This window comes from Papilio machaon, chromosome 7 (assembly GCF_912999745.1).
Source record: "Papilio machaon chromosome 7, ilPapMach1.1, whole genome shotgun sequence".
Taxonomy (NCBI): domain Eukaryota; kingdom Metazoa; phylum Arthropoda; class Insecta; order Lepidoptera; family Papilionidae; genus Papilio; species Papilio machaon.
Genome location: NC_059992.1, coordinates 5,127,993 through 5,155,061, shown reverse-complemented (window position 1 = coordinate 5,155,061; position 27,069 = coordinate 5,127,993). Strand labels below are relative to the sequence as shown.

The window sequence follows — 27,069 nt, the reverse complement described above, 5'->3', positions numbered from 1 at the left end:
TTTTTATGAATATAAGTGTATATTGATATATAAAAAAAATTCTTTGATTTTTTATTTCACCACCCATTCATATCCATTTCTTCTTTATAAATACAAAATTTTGACGTGTTTCATACCCAACTTGCATGAGAACAGTGAAATTTTGTCTAAGTGAATTTTAAGTTTGGCGCGTTTATTGAACTTAAAGTGGAAAGGGAATCAGTTCAGGTCTGTACCACGTGTAAAACATTTGGGTTTCAGTGTTCTGTTGATTTGACAGCGGTGGTTTAAAAAAGATAAACTATAAAGTACTTGCATGCATATCAATATTACAATTTATATGATTAATTTATCTATAATAGACATTATCCTAAAAAATACGATAATTTCGATCCATGTACGATAATTTTACGCCCCTGGTACGATAGTCAGTCCACTTCAAGTTGCTAACGCTGCACTTGACGAATCTGACAGTTTAAGTTGTTGCTTTTGGTGCGTTTTATGTCAAATTTCCAGTTGCATTGCAAGTTCCAGTCTGCTTTTGGATTATTTTCCAAATACTTTCTTAACCATTGCATGTAATTAAGTTTGTTTTAAGTGTACTTTAAAGTCTACAGTTTTGTTATTATCAAGCCATAGTCATTTTATAATGTAAAATGGTGCAACCGCAATTTGCGTTGTCTTGGGATTCGTACAAAACTAATATCTGTGACGGCTTTAGTGCTTTGCAACAGGTATAAAACTGTATTATTCATTATGAAAAAACACACTTTTAAAACTAAAGGACGTAATAAATTGTCTAAGTATATACAGTCGAACTTGGATAAGCGAGAGTCCAAGGGACCGCCATATAGATTTGTGTCTAACCCGAGTTTCTCGCTTGTGGAGGTTTAATAAATAAACAGCAAAGAATAAACGATCCATGCAATAGTAGTTTTTAGAATGAGCATAATTAAAACTAATCATAAAAATCTCAGTTTTTTTTTCTTGCCTGTATTTTTGTTGGTGCGTATCTGCAATGTCACACACCAATTTATTTAGCACATGTGAAATGTTACATTTAGTCGGGTTTATTGTTTTTAAATTAATTAGTTTGTAAATGAATCTTACAAAAAATGATAGTCTGTTTTCCTTATATTTGTTATATGTTGTATAAATAATTCTTATGTTGTATAATTTTCTTTAAAGAATGGGGAGTTTGTTGACATGACTCTGGCAGCTGATGGTCATCTTGTGAAGGTCCATCAGGTGTTGCTAGCACTTGCTAGTCCATATATCAAGGAATTGTTGGCTTCGGCCCCATGTCAACACCCAGTATTTTTTCTTAATGTAAGTATTTGTTTCCAGTGAAAATAATCATTACACATGTTTTTATTAGAGTTGTATTTGCTATCACATATGTTTATAAAATTTCTGTTACTGCATTTATATTATTTTTTTAAAATAATGAATAAACTCACACTTGATTGACATAAGTATTGATGTGATATTCTATTTAAAAGCACCTGCAAATTCCAGGCACTTTTATTCAAATATTAAACAAAAATAAAGTGTATATCTGATGATAGAATAATAATTAAGAGTATTAAATAAATTTCTGCATGTACAAATGAGAATGTAACTCGTAAGATTATAATATCCCCACAACTAGTATTTACGTAGGATCGCAGCATATAGATATTAAATCTGCATATGGATGTGAGGGATGTTGTTTTATAAAGTAAGTAGCGGTCACCCTAAACTTTGTGGACGCAACATTTAAAATTAAATCAATATCAGCCTAGCTGTTTTGTAGATAACCTGAAATAATAATAACCTTGCAAACAAACATAGCAATAAACAGGCAATAATTTTAAAAATTTATTTTTCTTTATCAGCAACACAAATAAACTGTGTGTATGAAGTATGATATTTTTTATCAGACACTGAAATTTTACTAATATTATAAATGCGAATGTTTAGATAGATGGATATTTGTTTGAAGGAATCTCTGGCATGGCTCAATGGATCATAATGAAATTTAGCACAGATGTAGAACATAGTCTGTAAGAACTCACAGGCTACTTATTATTTTTTTTAATTCTGCACTAAGGGAGTCGCTGGTGACAGCTAGTTTTTTTGACGTGATCAAGAAAACTTGTAATTGATTATTGCTATAACTTATTTCATCTTAAATTTTTGTTTCAGAATATATCGTACACAACATTATCTCACTTATTGGAATATATTTACACTGGAGAGGCTCTTGTTCCATCTGTTAACCTAAATGCTTTCATAGAGGCGGCTAAATCCCTGCACATAAAGGGACTTGAAACTATTGTAAGTGATTGATACTAATGTTAACTTTTAAATTTATTTACAAAGTAAAATTTGGTATATTATATTATATACATATCTATGTGAAACTTTTGATCAAATTTCTACATAATATGTCAGTGTCTAATATACTAATCAATTTTATTTTAAATCCACAAGTTATTAGTTACTCTGTCAAAAATCCTTAAGCATAAAATATTACTGTTTCGGTTTTTTCTAGCGGAATAAAAAGGATAATTTTATGTTTTTATGTGTTTTAGTACTGGAACTTCGTGTTTCATAAAACATTGTCCGTTAAATATAATCAGTTATATATTTTTTTTAGTTTTAGTTTTTTTCTTTACTTTCAATCTGTGACATTCTTTGTGTGTTAATTCTCTAAATACCATATTTTTTTTCAGATTGGCCATGAAATACCAGTTTCTGGTACACCCAGTAAACGAAATGATGAGAGCGATACAAATGTGGTATTTCCTGGGGTCAAAAGATTAATATCAACTAACAATGAAATTTCTTTAGGACAGGTGTGTTTCAATTAACTTGTTGACTTAATGCTAACAATTCCAAGCATAAAAGTTCTACTTGAAATAGTATTTTTTTATTTATTAATTACAGGAAAGTTTACCACTGAATGCTCGGAAGATATTAATAAAGCAAAGTCAGCCTGAAACTACCATAATTAGCTCTGCAGGGTAAGAATTTTTATTTATTAGATTTACATATGTTTACAATATTTTTATAGGTACTATCAGGGTATCTGGTGGTGTTCCACCTTAAGTGACAATCGTTTGAACCGTGGTAACCCCTGTGGTATACGGATGCGATATGTTGTGTTGTTGTATGATAAGATTTTTTTTGTTTAACTTAAATCGAAAAATCTAATTAAGAAAATATAATAACACAAAGCTTCTAATTATTTAGTTCTATTGCAGTTCTACGAAACAAAGTACCCTAAGTAGTTATGATAAAGAGGATTCGCGAGGGTTCTCGGACAGCGACGATTTTGGTAACGACCACCATGACGATAACGATGACTTTGCAATATTAACAAAAAAGCCAAAGTTGGGAGAAAATGTTAAAGGTTAGTTCTGTACATTTATAAACTTGAATTATTTTATGCAATAATAATTTTGTTACGTTTTAATTGATATTTAAATATTAAATAATATTATCTTAGTAATAAAAAAAAATTAAACGTGACTGATAACAATAATAGTGATTAAACTGAATTATATTTGATGCAAGGATTTTATTACATGTGACATATTCGTTCTTAGGTGGATCGGAAATTTAATTCCTTGACTAAATCTTTGTTTCAGTACAAGCATCAACAACAGGAACTAATTCACCACAAATTTCCAATACAAATTTACAATTTACAGTATCAATAAGAGGTTCATTACAAGTTATACTGAATAGATATATGTATAATTTGAATTCTACTCAGAATTCTGGCGTGAAACGATGGCGTTGCGTTGATTATAGGAGTACTAAATGTATGGCCTTCCTTGTCACTAAAGGGAATCTCGTATTAAACAGGTAACTGAGGTTTCACATATTTCTTACTAGCTTTTACCCGCGACTCCGTCCGCGCGGAATAAAAAATAGAAAACGGGGTAAAAATTATCCTATGTCTAAGCTACCCGCCCACCAATTTTCAGTCAAATCTATTCAGCCGTTCTTCAGTTATAAATAGTGTAACTAACACGACTTTCTTTTATATATATAGATATAGATTTTAATTGCTTAAACATCGGTAATATGATTTAGTACATAATTATTTCAATAAGTTGTCATTAAAATATATGAGAAGTTAAATTGTTGTTTCAGTCATTTTCCTATTTATAAATTGATGTTAGAAAAATTAAAAAAAGTCGGAAAGAAACTCGTCCTTATTTTTATGTTTTTTTTTAGGGCAAACCCACATTGTCACCCGTACCATGATAAAAAGATATTGGCTAAGATAGAGAAGAATGCGGTATTCTCTGCTCTGGACGATGCCGAAGGTTACAAAGAGATGGAGAGTAAAAGAGAAGAAGAAGAAATGGAAGCCGTTAGCGATGACTATAGTATTCTACATACCAGTAAAGATACACAAAAAGACCCTGTTAAAAATAATTAAAAAATATAGTTATTTAATATTTACTTTATATTAAATTTGATTAAGTATTTTAAAAAGTTTTATTTGAAATTTGACGTCATCCTTTCATTTTTTTATGGAGGTGACTTCAATTTTCACTTCATCCTTGAATCATTTTGATATTTTTTTTCGTCAGCAGAAAAAAAAAAGAAAAGGCCCTAGCACGAATATTTGTGACAATCGCCATTGTGTCGTCATAGACAAGATTTGTATTAAAATTTGTGCAGCGCCTCTATCGGGCATAAAGTACACCAAAAATCTTACACATTTTTAGATAATTGACGATACGAAGGCGTTTGTAACAAATATTTGTGCTAGGCCCACATATAATCCCATGTAACCGTGGCACTGAACTACGTGGTACGTGCGCTGGTTATAAGCTGTGATATTTTGTGCCTATTTGGTTTTTGCCATTTTGGCGCTAACGGTAGCATTTGGTGCCGGTAGCGAAGATTGAAACTAACAATAGAGAAAGAATTACCTGTCAGGAACAGCCGTTTTTATGTCGGAACGAAGCAAAAGCTAGCATTTTCAAGGAGCCTATGGCCGTGGGCTTACATTGCAAAAGAAGGTTATGTGTACCGAGGTGTTTCTGCCGCGGAAATCCGATAAAACAATCTTACTAATTGTCTTAGCATTTACATAAAGCATGGTTGGACAAAGTTTAGGTACCCATTTAAATTACGTCAAAATAACAGTGGGATTCGACTGCAGTGACGCTTGTTTGAATTATACGTTATCCCTCACATTCTCTTTGAATAAACAGAGACAGCAATATGAGATAATATTGGTCACGACCGTCGAATACCACATTTATATTATGTCCTAGTTTCACTGATAACAAAGATTTACAGCTGTCATTAATCATGAGAAATATAAATAAACATACATAGTGAAACAATAGTAAAATTAAATCAAAGTCTCTTCTCAAAGTACCTCTATATGAATGAGCTATGTTTTTAAAGAATTGTATCATATTTATATAATTCAAAAATAATTTTAATAATTCGATTTCAAAAATATATAAAACTGACATTAATTATTAACAATTACAATCCAATTTCTGTAATCATAATTTTGGAGTCCGGCCTATAGCTTATATCAGTCCACTCGTATTATATTCTACTAATACTATAAATGCGAAAGTTTAGAGTAAACTTTTTATTCTGGTAAATCTCTGAGATATATTTTTATTTTTAAAACAAACAATAACTGCGCAAGGAAGTAAATGGACAGTTTTTTGTTATTTCCGCGTTGATAAAGTTAGTAATTACATATTATGATGTTGTAGTTCATTTACGTTAATTTGCGTATTTGTTATATCAACATTAAAACGTTCAGTATAACACCGAGTGTCATCGAGTATTCAAGGATGACTATTTTAATATATCTTTTTATATTTTTCAACTTGACTTTCTCAAATCCAATACCAAAGGAATATGTTATACGAAAATTAATGAACGAGTCTACAGTGCAATTATTGCAAGAGTATATGCGAATAGATACAAGTCGCGAAGAGAATATTGGTGAGTTTTATATATTTAATGACATATATGTTGAAGCAATAATTAAATTCAGTTAAAAACACGATTCAGTTAAACGAATGTTTCTTGTTCGATTACAAGATAATTTAACATATTAAATTTAAATGAACCATAAAACGTGAGTAGATGTACTGAGCAAATAAAACAAGTTCTATTTTAATTTTTTTAGACAGAGAAGGGTTAACACTTCGATATTATTTCATATGTTTGATATTTCGCGACCTGTTCCATCGCGATCGCGAGTCAGTGTGAATATACCTATAGGCTGGGTACTAACCGACTTTAGGTGTAATAAAACATATTACACGGCGGCCATTCAGGTAGGTGTTAGAAAGAAACCAGCGAGCCACGTGCCTCTCGATGGGAACGTTACAACTCGTAACATCGGTCAATACCTAGCTTTATGCACACGATATTGTTGTTTCAGTGAGACAATAGAATACCCGATTCAATAGAATTGAAGTCAAGGTTATATGCCTACCTTTATATTGAAATACAGATAACCTATACTAGTGTTTACCGATAGACATAATATATATTTATTTATTGATTATGTAAATAAATGCTAACACTAGTTAGGTTAATAGCATTGTAGCTATTAGAACTCTGACAAATATTTTTTTTTTATTTGAATGTCTTCGTTTACTGACTTTTTTAGGAAAATATTAACATTGAATTTAATTTAAAATTCAATAAATTATTTTGTCTGGGACTGTTCACTGATAATTGTTTTTAAATTATCAAACACATTTTCAAAACTAGTTAAATACTTTATGCATTACTAGTTGTTAGTTGGGGTTACTTGGTATAACTCGTCGTAAAGGTTTTAGAAATAAATGAACATTGTAAGACATACTTTCCGCCTAGGATTAGTCTTTTTGCCGTTATGATTAAGTCTTCACATAAAAGTCTAGACTAACGACTGATAAACAGGATAAAGAAGACTAGAACTTACTGTGTCGAAAAGGGCGAAACCGGTGAACGGTTGTATCTTTTACCTCACGTATTCTGCCTAACATTTTTTTTTTCAGAATCGGCTGTCTTATTTTGGAAACGGCAATCAAACGTCTTAGGTCTGCCATTTGCAGTATACCGTCCCGCAAAGAAGCCGATTTGTGTCATAACATGGACAGGCTCTGATCCCAAACTCCCGAGCATTATACTTAACTCCCATATCGATGTCGTAACAGTTGCAGAGGTAAAATAATAATAATACAAATGAAATAAACTGATAAATTGAATCTTATTAATATTATAAATGCGAAAGTTTGGATGGATGGATGGAGGTTTGTTTGAAGGTATCTCCGAAACAGCTCAACGGATCTTGATGAAATTTGATGAGATGTAGAACATAGCCTGGAAGAACACATAGGCTACTTTTTAAGTATTTCTTAATTGCGCACGGACAGAGTTGCGCGCGACAACTAGTATTTAAATAAATATTATTCTTATTGTTTTAGCAAGAGTGGAAATATGATCCCTTTTCGGGATATATCGATGAGAACGGAGATCTGTACGGGCGCGGCGCACAGGATACCAAAGCACTAAGCATCACGTATTTAGAAGCCATCAGGACTCTCAAAGAGGAAGGCGTTAAATTACAGCGAACAATTCACGTGTTACTGATGCCAGGTCCGTAAAATTTTTTTAAAAGCCTTTATTACTAAAGATAAATATGTCTTAACAAAAATGTTTCCTATCTATTCTTGTGTCGGCGTGTCTTTTGAATTAATAAATATTAAATAATGTAATTAGAGATGCTGAGTACTAAAAACCAATGAGACCTTTTGATGATAACGTAAAACACTCGGGGGTATAACTCTCCATTAAGGTACGAGCTGTCAGAGTAGAACAGATATGCAAACATACAAGAAAAAGGGATTATCCTCTTGGCAGTTAGGAAATAGGAGTAAAAAGTAATATTTAAGCTTACAAAAGAATAGGGAATGAGGGTTGAAAACGATAAAATATAAACGAATCTTATTATTCAGCCTAAAATTCAATAACCATAATAATTCATTTCAGACGAAGAAACTGGCGGGTTTAGTGGTATGATACCTTTTATTGAAACTGAAGAATTTCGTGCTTTGAACCCTGGCTTCTTTTTCGATGAAGGTATGACGTCTCCTGACGGCAAGCTGTATGCTACATATCAAGATAAAAGACCTTGGCGTAAGCATTAAGTTTTTAATTCTACTTAAATTATCGAATATTGATCTCAATGCAATCACTGGTAAGAAAGTTTATATTGCAGCTTAACTGTAGGATAAACGAGGAGGTAGTAATGAAAAAGAGCATAAAGATGAATTGAGAAACTCCTCCTTTTTGAAGTCAGGTTATGATAAAATTTGTTCTAATTCAAGTAGTACGGACCTATTTCGGAGAACATTGTTGCCAAACATTCTTTGATACTGTCTTATGTCGTCGTTTCTCCATCATTTGGTTATATTTTTTTTATATTAAAATACAAGTTTTGTCTGTTTTATAGAGCTTAATATAACACTTCACGGAGAAAGCGGTCATGGATCAGCGGTTACAGATGGAACCGCTATGGAAAAGGTAACAAATACTTTATGTTATGTTTCTTTGTAATCAATCCCATGTAATTACTTTACGTTTAATTTTTTTGTTCTAGTTAAAAATGCAATAAAAATTAAAATGTTTATTATTGAGCAGTTGTATGCTCATTCCATTTAATTAAAATGTAATATACAAGTATACAACAGGAAAATTTCCATTTGTTTCGTATACTGCAGTTTAAAAATCAGTTGTAAAATAATTTATTTATTAATTTTATTGAATTAACGCAGTTGCAGAGATTATTGGATATTACGAGAGAATTCAGGACACAGCAAAAACGAATCATGAGTTCTAAGGAGCCAATGGATTATGGATCTTACACAACGCTCAATGTTAATATAATTAATGTAAGCATTTTAATTGTAGGAATAATTAAGGTGTCGTTTTGTATTCATTAATTATAAATAGTTAAAAGTGATAATGACTACGCAAAAATGCATGAAACGAATTAATGAAACACTGAAAAACACAACATTGTTGAAATAGCTAAAATTTTTAACTAAATACTAGGATTATTATTATTTTCCATTAATGAAAATACTCCTTAAGTATTAATGTAAGTACCTTGTTAAAAAGTGCTTTCTACGTATGTTTTTTTTTATTTGACGGATTTTCGAGGATATAATTTTGTATGTTTGTTCTATTCTGAGCTTAAATATTTTGGTCTATTTTGAAGAGTGAGATATCTTTGATCCGAATTCTAGAGCTAAAAAGTCAAGTCTTTTGATCTGTCTCTATCATTCTCTCTCACTCTATAAACCTATTTTCTTTTTCAGGGCGGCGTCGCAACGAACATAATACCCAGTAAAGTGAATTTGGTGATCGACATGAGACTGTCGATGTCTGCTCAAGTTAGTGACGTCAATGCCATGGTAAGGATCATTCTTGCGTACATACTGTGTAGGATAACCAAAACATAAGAAGCTTATCTGTAACCCAGAGAAGTAGAGAGAGTAAGGATATCTCTCACAATTTCTATTTCCATTCATCTATATAATATGTACGGGTCTATACTTTATGTACTATTGGGGAAACTGGCGGTATTCTACCTTAAAATCGACAGTTCTTTGAAAGTTTCGTCAGCAATGAGATGGCGAACGGAAACAATAACCAAGGACGCTGCATTTAAGTTGTCTGTACGAAAAAAAAAACCGGTCAGTGGTTCAAGTCAAATTGCTTTTAAGGAATTTCTGAAAGTGGAACACCGCAAAGAGCTCTGACTGTACCATGAACAATCCGTTTTGAACTTATAGTGATCATTTATCTCGTTTCGATTTTTTCATTGCAGATACAGTCTTGGATTGAGCAGGTGGGCAATGATACTGAACTGTCATTCATTCGTAAAATAGAGGTGTCAGAGCGTACTACACTGGACGGGTCTAATCCATACTGGGTAGCCCTTGTAGAAGCTATGAGAGAGATGTAAGAGGCATTTATTATTTAATTATTTTCAATATTTAGGTATGCTATGGAATACGGATATTTACTTTGATAACGTAACTAAGAAATAATGACAAGTGACAACGAAATCTTAGTTAATATCTTAATATATATAAATCTCGTGTCACAATGTTTGTCCTCAATGGACTCCTAAACCACTTAACCGATTATAATAAAATTCGCACACCATGTGCAGTTCGATCCAACTTGAGAGATAGGATAGTTTAAATCTCAATTTTTTTTTTTAACTGCGCGCGGACGGAATCGCGGGCGACAGCTAGTTGACTAATGTAAACTGATGTATAAAGTTGACATTATTCTTTAGTGTGAATTTTCACTTCCGTAACATTTGTATTAAAACGTGTCAGTTTTTTCAAAACAAAAAAAAAATAGAGATGTCAATATCTTTTAACACAGAGTTTGGTCGAACTCCACATCTTACATCTATAATTGTATATTTTCAGGGATCTTAAGATTGAGCCGATCGCGTGTCCGGCCACTTCGGATATGGTCGAGGTGAGGAACAAGGGATTCCCCGCGATTGGCTTTGCCTACAGACCTTACACCGTGCCGCGTATACATGCTGCGGATGAATACATAAACATAGCTACATTTCAACAAGGAATACAAGTCTACGCGAAAATTCTTAAAAGGGTAGCAAACATAAAGTAATAGGGGTTGTAATGCTCATTTAAGAAGCGTTTGTTTTTGTTTTGTTTGTTGTTTTTTTTAATTACAATAAAGAAATTATTTAACTTTGTTTTTTATTTCTATCAAGATAGCTTAGTCAACAATTCATTGAACATTTTGATGATATTCGTTCATAGAATGTACTTGGTTAAGGTAAGATATAATAACAAAAAAATCTGTTAAAGTGAATAGTGATTGATGATACAAGTGATTTTACACGTTGCAAAAGTTTTGCTTAAAAGTGAGGTCTTTGAAGATTTCACCTAGAGAATTGATATTTTTCCTAATCTTTCAGCAATACAAAGTGAATATTCAATTCCTTCTTTCTTATTTCCTTCAAAATTAAGAAGCAGGCATTTTTCTGCATGAATAGGGACGAGAAGGGGGCAATATAGGGTGTTAATAGGCACTCGTAGTCGAAAATACCAGTGATAATATTAATCTACAATATTTAAAAAATAATGAAAGGGAAAATAATATATTTTTGTACATGTGTTTCGGTAGTGGCGCAATGTGCAACCATTTAGTAGAAGTATGACTATGGATAATTTATAATGATAAGTATGGAATTTATGTATTATTCAACTTGGTAACAGTATTTATATTTAATCAATGTAATAAACACAACGTTTAGAATAATTTGCATGACTATCAAACTCGTAAAACGGGTACAAATTAGGTAATCCGGTGACAATTTTGAGGTTTTTGAACCAACTACACAACTTTGAGCTTTCTTAACCACTACCATGGTTTTGAACCATCAGTCAAATTATATTACTTATACTAATGTTGAGAGAAGAGTAAAGAGGAAAGATTTGTTTGTTTGTTTGTATTAAATAATAGATTCCAAAACTGAGGAACCGATTTGAAAAATTCTTTCCCTGTGGTGAAGCTACACTATCCCCATGTGACATAGGCTATATTTATCACTTGATTTTTTAAAACCCGCGCGGTGAAAGTCTCGGGCAACTGCTAGTTGGTAATAAAATATCGACACAAAATGTCGAATTAACAGCTATACGTAGTCTTGAGGACTAGGTATAGTTTGTTTTTCTTAAGGCATATAAATTTAGTTTGGTCTAAGTGACTATGTCTATATCTATGACTATATCTTAACTCAATATTACCTTACTACTAAGAAAAAAATAATCACCGCCGCGTCATTTAATCTTCATATAAGCAGATGCCTTCTTTGGGACAATTTGTATAAACATTGGATATCATCATTTTAATAATATATTTTAATTTACACATTCTTTGATAAATTTATCTTAACTAAAATACATATTAACAGCTAAGTAGTTGTTCTTAACTTAATGAAATTTGGTCATGGTTTAGTTTATTTGTTAACAATATCTTAAAAGACATATTTGTCGACAGATTGATATTGGAAATAAAATGCATTTTTCTTCGTTAAAATGAACAAATTAGGATAATTCATTTCCTCTTACCTTTTAGCCGACTTCATTAAAGTTAAAAATAACTATCTATATATATAAAAGAAAGTCGTGTTAGTTACACTATTTATAACTCAAGAACGGCTGAATCGATTTGACTGAAAATTGGTGGGCAGGTAGCTTAGAAGCAGGAAACGGACATAGGATAATTTTTACCCCGTTTTCTATTTTTTATGACTGAAAATTGGTGGGCAGGTAGCTTAGAACCAGGAAACGGACATAGGATAATTTTTACCCCGTTTTCTATTTTTTATTCCGCGCGGACGGAGTCGCGGGTAAAAGCTAGTATACTATATATTACAATTTGAACACGATCACTCTATAATGCGATAATAAATTATCTGTCTGTCAGTCTGTAGCGCTTACAAAACTACTGAATCGATTTAAATAAAATTTAGTACACAGATAACCTGAAAAAGGACATAGGCTACTTTTACTGTGAAAAAGGGTTTTAAGTGGTATAAAAAGTTGTTTGGAAGTATTGTAATTTTTTAATTTTTTGTTAGTTTGATATAAATAAATATATCATTCTAATTTTTTTAAAGTTTTACCCTCAATGGTGTAATATACCAATAGGGAAATATGTAAGATTAATGTCTTTTTAGCCGACTTCAAAAAAAAGAAGGAGGTTATCAATTCGACTGTATTTTTTTTTTTTTTTTTTTTTTTTATGTGTGTTACCGCGAAACTCCGCCCCTGGTGGTCCGATTTTGATGAAAAATATTTTAATCGAAAGGAAGTGCTTGCAGGTGGGTCCCATTTTTTTGTTTTTTTTTTTAAATAACTAGAAGACTAGTAGATTTTTGTTGTAAAGATTTAAAAGTTTAAGTAAAATAATTAGCCTAAATAATTAAAATGCTACCTGAAGACAGTATTTGACGCGGGCGAAACCGCGAGCAAGTGTTTAATAAGTTTGCGACCAGAGACAAAAAGTTAGAGCTATTTTGAACACTATGGAGTCATTACAAAATGTCAAACTGAAATTAACGCGAGTAAGTAATTTTACCTTTTTTTGGTGTCGGGGGGAAATAAAACCCCTTCGGTGGCCAAACTCCAGTGCAAAAGAAGAGGATTCTGTGATCTCCAAGGAACGCACCGGAACCCTCAGAACTACAAGCAATGTTATCTAAATACACTATTCCACATGGACGAAATCGCGGGCACAGCTAGTAGAAATATAAAACTTATTGTATTTAGGTTATGCAAAAAACTCTTATCGTTACTACATTCGACTATCTTTCCGTTTCCTTAGTATAAATTAGTTTAAATATTCTGCTTGCGTGGAAATACCATTGGTATTTAAGTATTACATACCAACAATTTTGAAAAAATGTACTTTTTCTTGTTATACGTTGCATCAATAGTGATTGTTGGTGAAGCTTCAACTATCGAGCAATTGTCAAGAATTCCAGAAGTGCGCCGGTTCCAGCAGTATATACAGATAGACACAGTCACTGGAAAAGATCTTAGTAAGGCATTAATGATTCATTTCCATTTCTATGTAAAGTCGACTCAGTTCAGAACTAACATCACTTCAGAATTTACGTATGTAGGCAAAGCTGAGGACTATACAGTTTATAGTTACGTACGTAATACGTATGTCCGACCCTACAGTTAACACTGAAGGTCTGATGTCAGATTAATCAGATTAATCACTGAAGTCAGATTAATCAGGAAACACAAGAGTTTACACAGCGGGACGCAGTTTGACACAATAATATGTCAACATTGTCGTCACACTTTCATTGACTCATATTGTTGTCTCTGTTTTTAAGAAAATGACAGGGATGACTATATTATTTTATACAAATGCCCCGACTAACGAATCAATTACGAATTTTGTCAAGTCGCGTCAATTTTAATCTATAGCCGCGATATGTTTGACGCAGGTAGAACAAGCTCCCCCTAGATAATGATTGTGACCGTGCAGCAACAAATTAGATGAAGAAGAATTATTACTTTCACTTTAAGTTTTTTTACCTTTGCAATATTATACACTGTTTGAGTTACATTATTTTAATATAGCCCCAGCTGTTAACTTCTGGAAGAAGCACGCATTAATTGCCCGAGCAAAGTTGTCCACTTACGAAGTTATAGAAGGCTATCCCGTGGTAATCCTGAAATGGCCTGGCAAGAATTCCTCGCTGCCCAGTATGGCGCTCGTCACGCACATGGATGTTGTGCCAGCGGACATGAGGGTATTTGCCTTATAATATATTTTTTAATTAACAACGTTCGCCCGCCTGTCCATGTTTATTTAAGTCCCTTAACCTTTGATATTATTATTTTGGAATTTGGAAAGCAAACCTTCTGTTTGCTAAAATATATAAAAATAAATCGTGTTAACCATTACTGTTGACATCACAAGGCATATTGTTAGTATAAAATGCCAGATAGACCCTACGTCCTTTGTAAAACTTGATAATTAAATTGTAGGAAGGATGGACATACCCTCCGTTTTCAGCGCACATAGATGAAATCGGTGACATATACGGGCGAGGCACACAAGAGAAGTCCGTCACAATGCAACAGTACGAGGCTCTTATGCGAATGAGAAAACAATCTTCTGCTCTTAGGGATGTCTATATGATTCTTACGCCAGGTACAGTCAAGGAATTAAATTCGATCCTCATTTTATCAAATTGCCTCTATAAGAATTTTAATTTAGCACATAAGTACATATGTGAATAACACAAGTATTCGACCTTATTGCATCCAGAATTGTGTAGGAAATAAAAATCCTCGACTATACATACATACAAATGTTGCTAAGACTATGTTTCTTTCATTGCCTTGTTGTTATTTACTGATTATAACTTTTTAAATGAAAAATGAATTTTTACTGAACAGATAAAGAAACGGGATCGAGAAATGGTATTGCGCTGTTTTTAAAAAGCAAATCGTTCAAAGAGTTGAAAATTGGATTTTTCCTAACAATCGGAGTACCTTCAATGAGTAAAGACATCGCTTTACTGTACCGAGGCAAGACACGATGGTGTAAGTAAAACGTTTTTTTTTCAATTTTACTACTAGTCTGGTACGATTTTATACTGTAGTAAATAAAGATAGATCAAGTCGACGAATATGAGCCACGTGCAACATTATTACAATAACCATTTTTGTGATGTGTCTAATCTCGTTAATTGCGTTTTCACGGTTGTCATTCACATAGGAAAACAGGTCACGTCCTTATTCTAAAAAAATTCACACCTTTCATTCTCGGATGGAAAATTAATAAGATTAAACATTTTATTTTAGGTTATTATTGTATTATAAATAAATAAATAAATTAACTAGCTGTCGGCCGCAACTCCGTCCGCGCGGAGTTAAAACTCCGGACTTAAAGACACTCCGGGGATAAAGACAAAAGGCGTATCAGTGTGAATAAGTTCAAATCGACTCAGTGGTTAGGTTCTAGTCCATTACAATATTATATCTATACAAATCCACACGCATAAATACAAACTTACATATGTATTCGAGAAAAACATTACTATTTCTTTGTTCTTCCAGCATTCGAAGTGAAATGTTCGGGACCCAGTGGAGACAGCACTTTATTAATTGACCCAGCTATTTCAGCAGATGGAACGGTAAATGTTTAATATTTTACAAAGGATCTAAAACCATAGATTTTCAACATATTTTTTATCTAGTAAAAGGTGGCAAACGAGCAAACGGCTCGATCAAAGAACTCTGCGCGTAGACATCTCCAACAAGTTGCCCATGATAGTATGTACGATGAACGGAATCTCTATACAAAAGTACCCTATAACTACGACTTAACACTAGGTAAAAAGATATTAATGGATATTTTATTTCAGTGTGGCCGCTTCTACATGTCATATACGAAATACAGAAATGAACAATACAAAGCCGCCGAAGAATCAGACTCTTCCGAAATGGACAACATCACTGTCATTAATTTTGTAGGACCAAAAGTAAGACTCAAAAATACTATACCCCATTCCATGTTAACGCATAAACCTTTGTAAAGAGAGAAACTTTAAAATACCATACTTGGCAGCCATTAAACGATTTCATACTTTGATGGTGGTAGAGGCTGAAAAATTTTAATTTAAAATTTGTACAGGTTATAATATAAATATGATGTTTGCGTAATGTTTAATGTGGTTACTTTAATAAGTTCTGTTTTCCCACAGGTTAATACTCTTCTTGGAGTAATACCTTCTACTATTAATTTATACTATGACTCATTTCTGGCGGTTAACACGAGCTTTGCTCAATTCAAAAAGATCGTAAGTGGATAAATATTTAAAATTTTGAGATATATATTTTTTTAGTACAAGGAGCAAGTGATCACCTGATTGCGATACAGTGAGATGACCGCTGCCCATGGACATCGGCAATCATTTAGAAATTATTTAATTTAGTGTAATCAACATGATTGAAATCATACGGTAACTCAAAGAGAGAATTACATGACTAAAAAGAAATGTCAACAATGTATTTATCAAATAACCAGTGTAATGTACCTATTATAAGATGCTTTGTAAGGGAAAACGGTGGATTAAAACTAAAAGGAGATGAACCGTGAGCAATATTGAACTTCTTTTGACAGGTTTATGGGTGGCTTGAAGAGGCGGGGCCTAACGCTAAGTTGAGAACATTGCTGCTGCAAGAAGCCGGCCCCGATTCTGTGGTGGATGATGATAATCCTTACTACAAAGCCTTGGAACAGGCTTCCATAAAATTGTAAGTAATTTTTCAACACTTCTACACTGATAATACATACAGAGTTATTTTGTTTTTGTATACTTATCTATATCTATATATATAAAAGAAAGTCGCGTTAGTTACACTATTTATAACACAAGATCGGCTGAATCGATTTGACTGAAAATTGGTGGGCAGGTAGCTAAGAACCAGGAAACGGACATAGGATAATTTTTACCCCGTTTTCTATATTTTATTCCGCGCGGACGGAGTCGCGGGTAAAAGCTAGTAACAAATAAATACACAATTACTACTATGTTTGTTAACGGACCGATTTAAATAAAGTCATTTTTCACTGGGATTTCCATTCATTGGTCTTCAACAAATAGAACGCGACAATTTTTTTAATTAGTATTCTCTATGGTCCAAGAATTGTTTCGTACTAGTAACTAGTGCTTTGGGACAAAAAAAAAATGTTGAAATGTGACAGTAGTGGCTTTTACGTAGGGTTATTACATTAACAGCTTATAAAACGAAAGGTTGACGGGTTTTACTATAAGAGCAGTTAGAGTTGTAGTTAAACGAGAGATAAGCCTAGAAGGGTTAAACATGAATTTCTTGCCTATCTAAAATCTTGAACACTTCATTTCATCAAATTGCCACTATCTTTAATGTATTTCACTTTATTCTTAGGGATATAGCATTCTGCCCACGCACCGCCTCTCAACCTCAAGAGGCAGCGTACGTGTCGGCTGCGGGCTATCCTGTTTTCGGCCTCTCTCCAATAATCGGCACCGAGAACCTAGTCCACGCTGTCAACGAACGACTCAATATACATACATTCTTAAACGGAATAACAATGTACGAAGAGATCTTTAAACAGTTATTCAACTTATCCCCAGACGAAGTATCGAACGATCCCAGTGATTATCTGACGACGAACACAACTAAATAATGATTTTGATTATAATGAAAAACTCTAAAAACATATATTGGTGTATGGATTTAACTAAAATTATTGTAATACAAAAAACAGTAAATCAAACTTTATTATTACTATTATACTTTTTGCAACTTATTTTATTTTTATAGCTGATTCCACGAGTCACTATAGTACCACTTTAGTACTTTAGAGGACGAATTTCGTCTTTGCGAGAAAAAAAACATTATTTTTTTCTCCCAAAAATCAACAATTATAAGTAAAATAAATAACGTTTTGTATTAAATGTGAAAAAAAAATAGATTTATTTGTCACTAAATATAGGTGAATTGTGAAATTGTAATGAAATATTTTTGTAGCGAAACTATTGTTGTCTTACACACGTGCAATTTCGATACTTTATAAAACACGTGGTTTTATCAAATAAACTGTAGGATCATCATTGACCTGATCATCACATAAATTCGCAATACGTCTTAAAATTCTTTCGTAAATCTTGATTCCCTCGAAAAAGACTGGTAACGATAACCTTTCGTTAATTCCGTTCACTAAAATTGGTGTATTCCTTTGAGGGGTTATAGCAAATCCTGGTACACCAGTTCCTACAACGAAGGATATGTCAGCTGTGGTGTAACCTGAAGTCTGATTTATGGGAATATTTCTGAAAAACAAAAAAACGTATGTTTTAAAACTACGCAAACAGACTGTACCCCTATACTCTCAAACTGCGAGGAGGAATACATTCGAATGGCGAACTCAACATCGAAAAGCTATAATAATCGTAATAAATATTTACCTCGTTTGATTTGTGCGAAAAAAGGACATGGTCAAGAGAATTTAAATCTCACACTAAAAAGAAAAGATTACCCTTTTCCTTATCACCACCGTGCCCTAACGTTCATATTTCACTAGATATAAGTCGTGCCTACAAGATTTTCGCTATTTCGCCATATTGTTGGAAACTCGAACTAATATTAGAGATAGAATTTGCCGACAGTAATTTTAACTGGTGCTTTTAAATCAGAGCAAAGCAATATGTCATTGCAAAGCGACCAATCCAGTATATATCTCCGATCAGTGTTTCCATGTCGAAACACCTTTAGAAATTTGTTAAGTGTCTCTAATATTTTAAATAGACTTATTCTTATACTTACAGATCGTTAAAAGCTTCATTAATTGCCACCCAATAAGGATTTTTACGATTCACTTTCGTAATATACGTTCTTTTTCTCGTATAAACAACACTAATCGTGATATTTTTTCCCGCCCCAGAAGCCCAACCACGTATCTGGACAAAAAAACCATAAGTATGTTTAGTTATAACCTTTTTCAACCTATTGTATTATTCTAAAGGTACATATGTATTATAAGATCAACAATATTTTATTAAGTATAAGATAATTTAAAATAACTTACTATTTTGTTGAATTCAGCCAACGAGGTGTTATGTGCCAAGTAGACTATATAGTACGCAGCCACATGCGCTGGTATCGTGCTATATATTAGAAGACTCTGTGAAAAAATGTATAACTATGTAACGAACAATTTTTCTTCAAAAAAGACATTATAAACATTTTACATTATAGACATTACAAAAATCGTGTAAATAAACAACACATGTAGACATGCCTACAAAGTACTAGTGGAAAAGACATAATGGAACTATGCAATACTATATTATACTCACCCGCTCGCCGACAAAATTAACTGCAGTAAAATCACCAGGATTTGTTGTTTTTAATAATATATTATACTGCTCCTCTCTGTATTGTTCGAAATAACTGTAGAATTTTGAGCACTGAAAATAAATTAATGGAAAACGATATAACTAATCTTGATAGTTAAATGAAAATAATGAATAATGAAAGAAAGTGTGGGGTACCTTTCCATATGAGGTTGTGTCAATACTTGGCAAGAATGAACTAGAAGTTGATGGATTGTAGCAGTCAATACGGAATACTAGAACAGATTAAGTAAACATGGAATGAATAATATTGCATAATCTTCGATGGGTCCTATGTATAAGGGCCAAAGCAACAAATTGATGATTTTTACTTTTTTGTGTTAAAAGCTACCTCTTATTTTAATTAACAACATGCACTAAACAAAATACACATTTACAGATGTAAATGTTATTTTTTTGCTAAAGCAAAAGGGCCTGTGCGGCCTATTTTCTTATATGGTTGAAACTTTAAGAGCCTCTCCTGAAAAGTTGTCAATTTGCACACTGGCCCTTATTCGTAGAAGCCATCGAATTTGATGCCGGTATTTTCATTTCAAGTTAATACTCGTAGATTCTGATTACCTGCTTACTACATAGATTTAACTTGTTCCGTTTTTTAAATTGAAAATATTAATTTATATTTCTGTTCTTAAATTCCTTTCACTTTAGAAGTATGTTAGTAGTAGAGGATATAATTTTCTCAACTCAACGACTGGCATGTATTTTGCGTGAAGGTAGAATGGATTACTCCAGTCAACTACTTATACCATATCACATATTACCTTCAAGAGTAGAGTGAATAGGCATTTACAAAGCTAGCGCGTACCATCTTTAGACCTCATCATCACTTCATCAGGTGGGATCGTGGTCAAGCGCTAGCTTATTCAATATAAAAAATATATATTACTATTGCTATTCTCTAAATAATAAAAAATTAACTCACCGCGTGTTGTTTTATCGCTATTAAATATAAATATTTCATTATTTGGATTAGGGATACTTCTGTCTAAGACAAATCCCACATTCAGTTTTTTGTATGTATTAGATTTTATAAAAGGCACTATGCCGTTCATTGATCCAACTGCTCCGTCTGGAAAATAAACGAAGAAAAGTAAACGAATCCATATTTTAAAGAATAATGTAGAAAATTTGGTAACGAACCTGGCGTGACAACCATATAGACATTTCGAAGCAATGTAACGTTATTTTCTTTAAGATTTTTGAGAGCTTGAAAGTATTGGATTGTAATAGATTTCATATCTTGAGTGCCGCGCCCTACAATTTCACATTGGTCATTGATTTCACCGGAGAACGGAGGGTAAGTCCAACCATCCTAAAAATATAATGATCAAATAGAAAAAAAAACGTTGGACAAGTTTGAGGATATAAACTTGGTAATTTTATTGATGAGATTCAAAGGGAATATAAAATTGATAATATTATAAATAGTTCTAATGCAATCAGAAGGGACCGGCGCCTTTTGTTATTTTATTATAGGTAATGTATTTTAATGAAATATAAAAGAATAATACCTCGTAACACGCGGGAACGACGTCCATATGAGAAAGAAGAAGAATGCTGCGTAGCTTAGGATCCAGTCCCGGCCACTTGAATATGACCACAGGGTAGTTCGGCTTGGCCTCGTAAACGGTCACTTTAATGTTCTGTGTATCTCCTAACCTTCTTAATAAATCGACGGCCGACCCTACAGAGATAATGTTTGACCGTTGTTTCAATGATTTCATTCAATTCCAATTTAAATAACAAAAAGTCATTAAATAATGAATTAAACATTTTCGGAAACAAAATAAAAGAATTTTTCGAACCTTTGGATTACAATTATAGTTAATAGCCTCATCGTTTCAATACTACGTGTGTCAATTGAAGCTGATACCTTGTCTTACAATTTTATGACATTAAATTTTTATAACGTAACTAAGGTATTAAAGCATTTTATTGACAGTGTGCTTTTTAAAGTACAATGGAAACGGAGTAAGACAGGTTGCCAAACAACACCATGATAACATTATACTTACTTAAATTTCTCCCCGGCGAGGTGTTAATGCCAACGTAATCTTGAAGCAAGCGCACTTCTGGCCTACAAGCGTACTGCTCACATTTCATAAATTTTGTAGCCCGCACATCGCCGAGAACGATCCAAAGAAGGAATAACACGACATAAGTGGTTTTTATTTTTAAACAATGAAATTGCATTGTATGGATTTATTAATTTTACTTTAAAACACCTTAACACTAATTAAAAAGTTGAAGTTTATTCGTTAAGTAATTTATTTCATAAAAATTAATTAATCAAAAAAGACTACATGGGACTTAAAGGTTATTTAATACAAAATATAAGTTTTATATACCTTACAACCTTATATACTGTAACTTTGCATAAACAATAATCGCAGGGCGATAACAAAGGTTAAAAAGGAAAAAAATAATTGGCCATAAAGAAAGTTAATTAGTTACTATCAGCTCAAGTTTCAGATCATTAAGTGACTTTATTTAACCATTTAAATTATGTAGCTTTTGCCCGTCCTCGCGGAATTAAAAAAAAAAACTTAATCAGTAAACTATGTGTTCTTCCAGGCTATGTTCTACATCTATGCCAAATTTCAGAGAGGTTCGTTGAGCCATTCTGGATTCTAATAACGCCCATCCATCCATCTAAACATTTTATTACAATTTTTTAAATCAACATATATATTAATAAAGTTGAAGTGTCTATATATGTAATATCGAAAAAAAAATCCATATTCGTACACATGATGTATTTACGTAGCTGGTAACAAAACACATTTTTTTTTAATTTATATCTGTCCGTCGGCAAGGCTGTGTTTGTTCCGAAACAGCTGGATTGATTTTGACGTAATTTGGGCACGCAAGAATATTACAGGTTTTTTTAAATTCTGCGCTGACGAAGTCGCGGTCAACCAATAGTTTAACATGTATGGTATTTATTAAAAAATAATTTTTAATTTATATTAATTTATTATTAAAAAGCAACTGACTATGTCTAAAAAAATAACACTTAAGAATACCAAGGAGATGTGATTAATGTAAATGGATTCAACTAAAACTCAATACAAAAGAATAATAATTGATTATACTGTTTATTTCTCCTATGATTTTTTGTCCTTTTTTATTTACATACAGTCATCTGAATAATTACTTATTACATTTAGCTGACTCTAAATAAGTGGAAGGGTCATCCGCCACTTTGTCTTTGGGTACATTAGCAAGACGCGTTACTATCTCTTTCACGATACGTAAACCTTCAAAGTATGTGGTCAACGGCAATCGTTCATTAACTCCATTCACCAAGACCTGTGTGTTCCGTATCGGTGTCAATCCAAAGGCAGGAATACCGACTTTGACAATGGACGTCGTGTCCGTCGTAGAAGGTGTGGTTAAAATTTGAAATGGAATACACCTGAAATATACAATAAACAAAATAATGTAAGTATTCTAAAGTAAAGCAAATAATCCAACATGAAATACACCATTTAATTAGCTTTTGACTTAAGCGATCGGTAAATAAATTATTTGATAGTACACGTCATTGTTTACCGCTTGAAATTTTTGATGGACATGTCGATCACATTTGACAAATAATTTGTTTAGGAATTTGATTGTACAGCGTGTTATCCTAGTTATTCTACTAAGGTCATAATAACACTAAGGTTTAACCCACCAGTTCGTAAAAGGTTTGTCAAAGATTAAGAGGCGCCAAAGAATAGAATAAACAAACAACACAACATGTCTTATTAAACTACACAGACCTTTATCAAAGTTTGAAACCAAACCTGTCTTCTGTAAATGGGCTTTCGACCACACCGCCCCATGAGTCTTTCAATCATTCACAACCAATTATCGATAAACTATTCCTATACAATAAATGTCGGTCAACTTAAACAATATCCAGGATTCGTATTAAGGTGGTCAGAGTAGTTTTTAATTAACACAACTCATCTATTACTCTTGGTATACTCACAGATCAATAAAAGCTTCTTTTATTGCCACATAGTACGGGTTGCTGTCGTCAGTCTTAGTGTAATAACTACCGCCTTCTTCTTTGTAGACTGAAGTGGGCGTAATATTTCCACCCGCATCCAAAATCCAATCTCGTACCTGGATTATTGAAAACAATTCACATTTTTAATCTTACAAAAATATCAAATGGAAATAAAAATGAAAATCGGACAGTTATATAACAAATTAAATTGAATTAAATCCATAACGATAATCTGAATTCCTAATTTTCATTCTACAACTCTGGGTAACTAGGGGGAACATAACGTAGCCTTGCAATATTGTTATAATAATATACTGATATAATAATGTACGTCATATATCTTATTTCCTTGTATAAGCGCCAATTGTCAATAAAAATATAAATAACTTAACCCAACTGACTAACTCAAGTGTAATCCGAATCGAATGACACGGCTACTTACTAATATTATAAATGCGAAAGTTTAGATGTATGTATGGTTGTTTGTTAGAAGGTATCTCCAGAACGGCTCAACGAATCTCGATGAAATTGGACACGAATGTAGTCTGGAAGAAGACATAGGCTACTAATTAAGTTTTTTTTATTTCGCGCGTTCGGAGTCGCCGCAAACTTGTCAATGTCAATGTCAACGTCAATGGGGTATTAATCATAAGAAACTCTTACTATTTCAATGAAATCTTCTACAGTGGTGTTAAGTGCCAAGTCAGCGACGTAGTATTCCGCTAAGTGCGCTGGTATGATACCGTATTCAATGAGACTCTGAAAAAATAATTGATAATTTTAATAATAAAAAATCTATATAAAAATATTATTGCATTTACAAAGTGAGGAAGTCTTAGAGAAAATATAAGTCGTAATTAACTTTGCCAATCTCCATAACTAAATCCATGTAATATTTTTATATCATTGATTAAATTAAAAAAAAAAAAATTAAAAAAAATCGAAACACTCACCCGTCCCCCAAGGTAATTAACCACTGTATAATCTCCAGAATCTCTTGTTTTTAAGGACAAGTTATATTGCTCTTCTCTGTATTTATTGTAAGCTTGCAAAACATATCCACACTAAAAAAATAATTTAAATATCACAATAACTGTAATAAGTACAAACTTACTGTGACTTTCCACTGCCAAAAGAATTGTCTAAAACATGCTTATATATCAATTTTATTTTTTAATTACTTAATATTTATTTTAATCAGTCCAGTTAAATTGGAAACTTGTATTCCGATATGGTTCAAGACAATAAACGAATTACGGTATTGAAACCCATAACCACGTGATCGGTAGTCCGTACTCTTAATCATTAGGCTATTGGTGCTTTGGATTTTCTCCAAAAAGAATGCTATAGATAACAATATTTTTATATGAATGTATCGACAGTGGAAACTCAAGGTAAAGTCCAAAGATAAACAATACATACGAACTCTGCAGCTGTGGTATTATAACTTGGATATATGGCACTTGTTGCAGATTGGCCATAGCAATCTAAGCGTATCACTGAAACACATTTAAATTAATTAAGTAAATTACTTTAATTATAAATCTCCTAGGTAATGTAATTTAAGACTTAATTTGATAATAAATAACAGTATTTATTGATGACTAGTGTGACTTTACATAGTTGTATTTAAATATTGCATTATTACATATACAGAATGAGCTGAGCTAAGTAGTCTATTATTAAAAAAAGGTTTTAAGTTACTTTTATGTAATGCAAGTTTCATTCAGATAAAATGTCTTATTACTTTGAAAGCTTTGCTATTACTTTATGTGTAACAGTTGTGGTTTAAAACTTTTTAACTTACCGTACTGTGTTTTAAATCTATTGTACAAAAAGATTTCCTGCTCCCCGGACGGACCTCCCACACCCAATGTAAAGCCTACGTTCATGTCTTGGAATGTCTTAGTTTGAATAAAACGTTTTATACCATTCGAACCAGCTGTTTGATCTGAAATATATAAGAAAAGTAAAAAAGACTCAAAATATGTCTGTGGCAAAACACAAACTATAGTCTCTCCATTAAAGGTAGGGAATGCATCTTGCAGCACGAAAATTTGCAAGAAAGTATTCGTAACGTTACCGACAAAAGTATTAAATTTGTACAACAGCAAATCTCATACAAATTTTGACATATTTTGTCGTTGAAGTTAAGAAATCCTATATCGCAAATATTCGTGATAGAGCCTCTGATGTCTTTACTCTTTACGTCGTTTTTTATACCAAGGGGCCGCTAGCTGATGTCCTCTTAGTAAAAAGTAAGCCGTTTTATCATAATTAATTTCACTAACAAACCTGTTGTGGCAATTAGATACACAGTTCGTAGCAATGTTACATTGCTTTGTCTCAATTGCCTTAGTGCTTCAAAATGTTGTATTGTTAAAGATTTTTGAGCTTGAGTTCCTCGCCCTACGATTTCACAGTTATCGTTTATCGCCCCAGAGAACGGCGGATAAGTCCAACCATCCTAAAATCAATAAAAGTAAAACATCTAACTAAGAATTTTCTCTGCCAATCCAAAAAAATAGTTTAACATCTAATCCTGATGATAATATGATTTTATAGGTGTTTCGTAGATTTAATTTCGCAGTAACAATAATACCTCATAACACGCAGAGTTGACGTCAATATGAGAAAGAAGGACGATACTTTGTAGTGCAGGTTTCTGCCCCGGCCATTTCATAATGACTACAGGATCATTCGAATTAGCCTCGAACACCGTTACTTCCACACCTTGTTCTGCACCTAACCTTTTTAAAAAATCTACCGCTGGCCCTGAAAATATTTTAGTTCATAAACCCATATTTTTACAATCTACATTGTTGTCTAAGCAAATGTAGTTTTTTTCCATGTTCTAGAAAATTGCCATTTAACCTAACTAAGGGTTATTAACGCCTCAGGTGTGAGTTAACGGTCATTGTATAACATCGAACGTTTATTAACCCCAGAACTTCACTGCATTGACCCACACACAGTAAAAGTGTAATTCGTCCCTTACATTATCTTTAAAACATAGACTGCTACATGTAATAATACAAATTGCAATGCAGTCGAAACGCAAAGTGAAACACTTAAAACAAAAAACGATAAATACTTACTAAAATCATCTTGTCTCGTTGTTCTGATATTAATGTAATCGCGGAGTGTTTCTATTTCTTGTGTACATGTTAACTTCTGGCAGGACTTTATTGCTCTACTGATATGGACATGTGTAAAACAAAACAACAGTAATATCTTTATATTCATCATTCTGCAAAGAATACACGAATAACATATGCTCTAGAACCAAACACCAAAATATGAATGTTGTACAGCCACATCAGGCTATATACGCCTATATGCATATAAAAAATACGATAATGCAATTATACATAAATTTTAATTATCTTATAACATTATGCAAAGTTCTTAAACATACCTATGTCTGGATAAGAACTGGTAATTTACATTTGATAACTCACGCACACACGCTAATTAGTTCATAATTATAATAATTTGAATTCCAAGTAAATTAAAATGGTAAATTGACTTCACTATCTAATTTTAATATTTACTTAATTTGATC

The 27,069-nt window shown here is 32.5% G+C and overlaps 4 protein-coding genes across 4 annotated transcripts; 2 read left to right on the top strand and 2 right to left on the bottom strand.

Annotated features, from left to right (window-relative positions):
* Positions 1-508: 508 nt before the first annotated feature.
* Positions 509-10,671, top strand: LOC106714707. The gene is made up of 17 exons (XM_014507812.2): positions 509-713; positions 1,168-1,308; positions 2,167-2,298; positions 2,697-2,819; positions 2,911-2,987; positions 3,228-3,376; positions 3,615-3,834; positions 4,210-4,402; positions 5,727-5,961; positions 7,011-7,177; positions 7,440-7,611; positions 8,005-8,151; positions 8,468-8,538; positions 8,790-8,906; positions 9,336-9,431; positions 9,848-9,981; positions 10,464-10,671. Exons 1-17 carry the CDS (start codon positions 636-638, stop codon positions 10,669-10,671), a joined length of 2,460 nt encoding a protein of 819 aa, XP_014363298.2. The 5' UTR covers positions 509-635.
* A 2,762-nt stretch (positions 10,672-13,433) lies between these two features.
* On the top strand, positions 13,434-17,777 carry LOC106715066 (aminoacylase-1-like). Its single transcript, XM_014508275.2, has 9 exons — positions 13,434-13,615; positions 14,172-14,344; positions 14,583-14,748; positions 14,997-15,143; positions 15,660-15,736; positions 15,968-16,084; positions 16,307-16,402; positions 16,726-16,859; positions 17,514-17,777. Exons 1-9 carry the CDS (start codon positions 13,477-13,479, stop codon positions 17,773-17,775), a joined length of 1,311 nt encoding a protein of 436 aa, XP_014363761.2. The 5' UTR covers positions 13,434-13,476; the 3' UTR covers positions 17,776-17,777.
* Positions 17,778-18,159: 382 nt separating this feature from the next.
* On the bottom strand, positions 18,160-21,607 carry LOC106714708 (aminoacylase-1-like). The gene is made up of 8 exons (XM_045678634.1): positions 21,520-21,607; positions 21,016-21,188; positions 20,645-20,816; positions 20,427-20,573; positions 19,643-19,719; positions 19,448-19,558; positions 18,915-19,048; positions 18,160-18,421 (listed from the first exon to the last, which is right to left on the bottom strand). Exons 1-8 carry the CDS (start codon positions 21,605-21,607, stop codon positions 18,160-18,162), a joined length of 1,164 nt encoding a protein of 387 aa, XP_045534590.1.
* Positions 21,608-22,606: 999 nt separating this feature from the next.
* Positions 22,607-26,826, bottom strand: LOC106714916 (aminoacylase-1-like). Its single transcript, XM_014508042.2, has 9 exons — positions 26,603-26,826; positions 26,107-26,279; positions 25,800-25,971; positions 25,312-25,455; positions 24,927-25,003; positions 24,458-24,568; positions 24,168-24,263; positions 23,484-23,620; positions 22,607-22,922 (listed from the first exon to the last, which is right to left on the bottom strand). The coding sequence occupies exons 1-9, from the start codon at positions 26,751-26,753 to the stop codon at positions 22,658-22,660; spliced, it is 1,326 nt and encodes a 441-aa protein (XP_014363528.2). The 5' UTR covers positions 26,754-26,826; the 3' UTR covers positions 22,607-22,657.
* Between the last annotated feature and the right edge of the window lie 243 nt (positions 26,827-27,069).